General features: G+C 38.9%; 1 protein-coding gene across 3 annotated transcripts; it reads left to right on the top strand.

Annotated features, from left to right (window-relative positions):
- Positions 1-725: 725 nt before the first annotated feature.
- On the top strand, positions 726-4,041 carry LOC119016358. 3 transcript variants are annotated; one of them, XM_037092126.1, is made up of 7 exons: positions 726-852; positions 1,541-1,641; positions 1,979-2,125; positions 2,570-2,730; positions 2,840-2,970; positions 3,112-3,205; positions 3,402-4,041. In XM_037092126.1, exons 1-7 carry the CDS (start codon positions 746-748, stop codon positions 3,567-3,569), a joined length of 909 nt encoding a protein of 302 aa, XP_036948021.1. In that variant the 5' UTR covers positions 726-745; the 3' UTR covers positions 3,570-4,041. The 3 variants fall into 3 exon arrangements, with proteins under 3 accessions (XP_036948021.1, XP_036948020.1, XP_036948022.1); XM_037092125.1 differs by having other exon boundaries at positions 2,840-2,976; XM_037092127.1 differs by lacking the exon at positions 3,112-3,205 and having other exon boundaries at positions 2,840-2,976.
- The last annotated feature ends 1,654 nt before the right edge of the window (positions 4,042-5,695 follow it).

The raw sequence follows: 5,695 nt of genomic DNA, 5'->3' as shown, positions 1-5,695 counted from the left end.
ATATATATATATTATATTATATTATATATTATATATATATATATAGTAAAAATATACATGAGGGGTAAAACATAAGTAATTAAGTAAATGCAATAAATATAGCAATAGGCGAATGAATAACAGTAGCAAGCTGAGCTGCACTCGGGGGAGAATCTGAAGTCACTGTACAATGGACAATAACTGTCATTTGGACTTAAACCACATAGGCGCTGTAACTATTTTGTATAAAAGATCTCAAAGTTGAGCTGTGACTCACTAAGCAGCCTACTAGATCAATTTATTATTTGGGTGAATGAGCTTTTATTTTTCAAAAAGTGGAACAGGAGTTATCCTGCAATAATCCTTGAAAATTATGGTCGAAGAATTCCTTTGAATCATGGTACAAATGCCTTGAGCAGGTTGTGGCATAGAGACTATCACAGGTAATAGGAGTATGTCAATTTGGCAAGGGGCACCACAGTGCACAGCAAATGCCAAAGTGTTAAAATCCTGGAGTTTTGATGACCAGAGTAAAAAACCTTACACTTTGGTGTCAAATGAGCACAAAGTACACTCCTCAGGCTGAGCCAGAATCACTCTCAGGTGTTTTTTCCAAGTAGAGTGTCAGAGTAGAGTAATTGCAGTGTTTATTTTGCATTATTGGAGTCTATTTGTTGATTGAGTCTTTCCCGGCCGCATCACCATTTAGGTTTCGATTTTGTCATCAGTTCTCTGCGCCCTCTCATTGGTTGGCACGGTGGGTGTTATGTATCATGTCGGAGCAGTGCAGCAACGGACCTGCACCAGCCTGTCTCTCCCCCCATCCACAGCCTACGGATTATACATCTATGCAAAAGCTGCGTTGGACTGCAGGTGAGAAACTATAAAGTGAATAATGTCGAGAATATCAAATAATTCTTCACGTTTTGAGTCTCATAACTATCATTAATAATTGAAAACGCCAACATTACTTAAAGAGGCAATAAGGTGGCTTCAGTTTAGTTTAGCTAGCTTACTCTATTAGTTGTAAAGTCACTGTAAATGTTAAACTTTTTAGAATTTTAATTGCGGTCGTAACGCAAGCCATAGTGAAGCAGGTTATTCAACATGAGAAAAATACGATTTGCCTGTTAGCATTAGCTCTCTCCCCGCTGAGCTAATATCACTGAAGCTACTTCAAAGCTTCCGACTCCCGCTCTAATGCATGTATGCTCCAGACCGAAAATATGTCGCTAGCACTGCACATATTTAACACCGGAGAAAGGTGTGTCCGAATGAAGAGCGGGCTTGTCGGACTCATACACGACCGTCAGTGGGAGTAAGAGCGATAAGAGGACCGAAGACCGTGGCAGTGAGCAGGGTGACAGCATGTGCTCGGGTCGCAGTTAGCATAGCATAGCCCTTGAACCTCGTGTTGCCTGTACCTTTCTTCAGTGTTGGGTGTGTATTCTCCATCTCACCTGGCCTGACCGCGTCCAGTCATGAGGTAGAATTAAGTTGTGTACAAGGCCTGGTTTTGTACTTTTGTGTCCACTAATGCAATTCTATCTTTATGTTGTAGTCGTGGAAAACCTACAGCCATGCTGTTCAAGGTGCAGTATAAAGGAAAGAAGAAGTACATCAAACTACATGGAGCCTCTCACTCAGAATTTCTCAAGGAGGGTAAGCTAATGTCTATGCTGCAAGTAGCCTAAAGGTTGTACTGTATATTGTGTCACCAGGACATTCATAATTGAATAACCTGTCATTGGCTGTTGATGGAAGCAATGGACAGCCATTCTTAACTGAAAAAGATAAGCTCCCTACAGGTAAATAAACATCTAGTCAAACTAAGAGCTGTTAAGACATAGTATGTGTTCACTTTTATCCACTATACTACTGACACGTAATTTGTATTCTCAGGTCGTTGTGTTTTAGTTGCAAAAATCTCTTATTGTAACACTAAGTTACAATAAGAGATGTACCCAAGCTTAATTTATCCTTTTTTCTGTGTTCGAAGCTAAAAGGAAGTTCAGTATACCGGCTGAGAAGGACATATATTTGCTGGATGAGAGTGGAACAGAGGTTGATGAAGAGGTCTTTAGTGACATCCTGGAGGAAAAATCTGACATCCAGTGGACGATTGTTGACAATCTTTCTGTCTGTGGTAAGTGGTCGTTTGATCAAATTGTGCATTTCAGGCTTACACTATCAATATCTGATCATTGTAATTGGCTTTTAATCACACAATTAATAAGGTACTCACCAATTTTCCCTTTAAAATGTAATTTGATCATTTAGGCAGAATTTGTTTTTCATTACTTACAGAACCAATCCATTTACTTATGAAAATATCAACTGATAAGAATACAGACCTCGGCACTTAGTTGCCACCAAGAAGACTGTCTGTTGTAGCCTAAATTGCCTAAAATGTAGCGACATTAACCATCAAAACTGATTGTAGTCTGTTAATGGTATATGGATGAAAGACACATGCACATTTTCACCATGTCTTTCCATGCCCTCACCTCTTCTTATTTGAAACTGTGAGTCAATTAATGAAATCAGATGTGAAATGTGTTTTTGAAAATGATGTGTTCCCTCTTTTCAGACTCTCCTGCATCATCATGCACAGACACCTTGTCACTATCATCACACTCGTCGGATAGTGATGCTTTTCTGATGTCTCCCAAAAGACAGCGCATCGATGATTGCATTCTGAGCCCCCCAAGAAGTCAGCATGTTGATGACAGTTCTTCACGAGCCAAAGAGGTGGTGTTTTTTGTATGTTCCTTCTCATTATGATGTATGTTTTTGACATCATATTTTTGTTGTGGGGTGTGATCTTATTTTTTCTTCTTATATTTTTCTTGTTTTCAAGCTTGTCGAGAGAGTTCTGGAACAAAAGCCTGGAGGGGACAAAATACTTGCAGAATATGCGACTAAAGGACAGATGAAGGACCGAACACGCCGTGAACTTGTCAACACCGTTGTTGCTGATATGTTGGAAAAGTATGGGTATGTAAAATGCTTCAAGGTGCATTATTTAGTTATAAAGGCACATTCATAGTATTTGATTGCAAACATGTTGTTCATGAAAAACATGTAATGGAGTTTCTTGCCATCAATGCAACCTATCCATTACACCCACAGAAGTGCTCCACCAAAGGACAAGAGGACACAATATGCATTGGGGATTGTAACACTGTTCCCTTCCCTAAGAGATCCCTACTCCAGAAAGGGCTATGTAAGTATTTTTTTACTGAGACGTTCCCCAACTCCTCAAATTATTCAGTTAAATTATTATGAGTAGACAGGTGGTGTTGTACAGGCAGCAAGTGGGCAGTCAACATTCTTGAAATTGACAGCCAATGTTTTGATGCATTTTCCTTTTACTAGGTGTATAATCATGCTTAAATTTCTTTTATTTATTTTCAACTTAGGAGCATTTCTTTGATGCAGAGAGCAATGAGGGCTACATTGCATGGAAACTAAAAAACACACAGCGAGGACTCAGTTCTGGCAATAACAGTGGAGTCAAGAGAAGGACCTCTCAAACCACAGAGAGCAGCGGACTGGAGCTGGCGAAAGGTTTTAACTTTTATGTTTGATCTTTTACACATCTGTTTTTTTTTTTAAATCTCAGTGATGATATAAAAAAAATAATTTGTCAAGCTTATTTTGCACCATGGCTTCGTACCTTTGGCAGTGTTTGATGTTTGGTGTATGAACTAATTTATGGTTCAGTTTCAGATTACACCTGTTGACAGTACTGCAGCACCCGCTGAATGTCATGTTGTACATTAACAGGCTGAGTATATTGTTCTTTAAAGGACAGGTTCAGATTTTTGAAGGCTGTATCACCCAAAGTTACAGTATCTGTGTTTCAGCAGACAATGTTTCCTTGCTGAGCTGTAGTGGAGCACTAGTAATTCAAAGAGGGATTTTGTCAGGGAGTTTGTAGTGACAAAAAATAGTCAACAGTTTTTTGTTTACTGCCAAGGGATAATCTGACTGGTGTTTGTTTATTCTATGATGTAATGCATAGACTACTAAAATAAAACTGATGTCATTGTAATAAGAGCCGACTGTACACTTCCATAATGTTAAGACATTTGTTAATATGTTTATTATATTATAGTAAAGATAATGTTACGTTTTCAAGAAAAGAATGTGTGTATTATATATTCTCAAAGTGATCATAATTCACTTTAAAGGTGTTAAGTGTACACCAATTACAGAGTATATTCTCATTCCCAGAGTGTAAAATGATAAGCTCTGCAGAGTTCTATAAAACACTTACTCAGAGTATATCTTTTAGTCTCTTGGAGTTGTAGGTTTATACTGCAGGTGTTGAAAGCACTGGAATAGTGTCTAAAAGTACCAGTGAGGGAGTACTATTGCACACTGTAAGGGTTCAAATGTAACTCTTTATTTGGAGTATATAGTTTACACTTTTGACAGTGTTCACTGACACGACCGAACTCTTGGACCTATATAGACACCGAAACTGGTGTTAAATGTACACTTAAGGAGTACAATATACACTGGGATTTTTGCTGTGTAGATTTTGTTGAGCATTTGACAACCCCAGAGGATGAAGAACCACAAGATGGTGTCAAGCAGCAAATGGGCAAGCACATGTTGCAAGGGGGGACATTAAGAGAAGGTTTTTGGGCACCATATTTGATTGAACAAATTGATCATGTCATAGACAGATGTACAATCTGTCTAAAAAACAATGTTAGGAGAGGGGTGATGGTCCCTCCTGGTTATATTCTGACTCCAAGAGTGAGCTAGTCAGGGACTTTGTTGATATGATAAAACCAATTGATGCTTAAACAGATACAGGCTAGTAGGTGTAGACAGAGTTTTGCAGTGGCCTGAGGTTTGTCCTACCAAGCGAGAGGATGCTCAGTCTGATGCCAAGTTCTTATGTTGGGAGGCCATAAGCCAATGGGGACTTCCAGATCACATGTTCTCAGATAATAGGAAGGAGTTGGTGGATGAAATGGTAAAATTGATTCTACAGAAAGTGGATGATTTAACATTGTTTAGGATTAGTTATCATTTCCTCCAAACCAAGACATTTGCAAAAAACAGTATTGTTAAAATTTGCCAACACACAGGTCTAAATTGGGCAGTGGCACTTCTGATTGCATTGATAATGTGCTGCTTAAGCATTACTTCTAACAATATTTGATAGTTTGATGCCCTTAAGCTAGAGTTTATTTCAGAAATATAAAAAATGCAATGTCCAGTCAAAATTAACATATAGATAATGTAAAGAAAAACATCCATTCAGCCTTGAAGCTGTGGAAGTCATTACTTCTGTTGTTCAGTCTTTCATAAACCAAGGTGCCATTGTTGAATTGCTAATCTTGCCATGTATCGACTTGTCTGAAAATAAATCAAAGGGGGGTGGAGTTCATTAAAACATACTAGGGTCATAAGCAAAGCTGGTCAGCATCCAGCAGATGATGTAATATTTATGTTAAAAAATTCTATCAGACAAGGTTTTCAGTTATTGATTTAACAATGCATATTCTAGCATTTCTGGTCATCCTAACGTACAGTTCTAGGTTACTTTACTGAAGAGTGTGACAGGAAACAGGGTAAGAGTGACACGCAGCAAAGGGACCCGGGCTGGGAGTCAAACCCGGGTCAGCTGCAGAGCCTCGGCACATGGGTCGCGTGCTACCAACCGAGCTAAGCGGCGCCCCCAATGGTGAGTTTG

The sequence above is a fragment of the Acanthopagrus latus genome, unplaced genomic scaffold, assembly GCF_904848185.1.
Source record: "Acanthopagrus latus isolate v.2019 unplaced genomic scaffold, fAcaLat1.1, whole genome shotgun sequence".
NCBI classification, from domain to species: Eukaryota; Metazoa; Chordata; class Actinopteri; order Spariformes; family Sparidae; genus Acanthopagrus; species Acanthopagrus latus.
The sequence above is the reverse complement of the archived record's forward strand: the minus strand, read 5'-3'. Positions and strand labels throughout refer to the sequence as shown.

What these genes read in the sequence shown, in the direction of transcription:
- LOC119016358 (XM_037092125.1), top strand. Translation starts at nt 746, where the DNA reads ATGTATCATGTCGGAGCAGTGCAGCAACGGACCTGCACCAGCCTGTCT. An exon ending in AAAGCTGCGTTGGACTGCAG is followed by an intron (nt 853 to 1,540) that starts GTGAGAAACTAT and finishes TTTATGTTGTAG; the next exon opens with TCGTGGAAAACCTACAGCCA. An exon ending in CTCAGAATTTCTCAAGGAGG is followed by an intron (nt 1,642 to 1,978) that starts GTAAGCTAATGT and finishes CTGTGTTCGAAG; the next exon opens with CTAAAAGGAAGTTCAGTATA.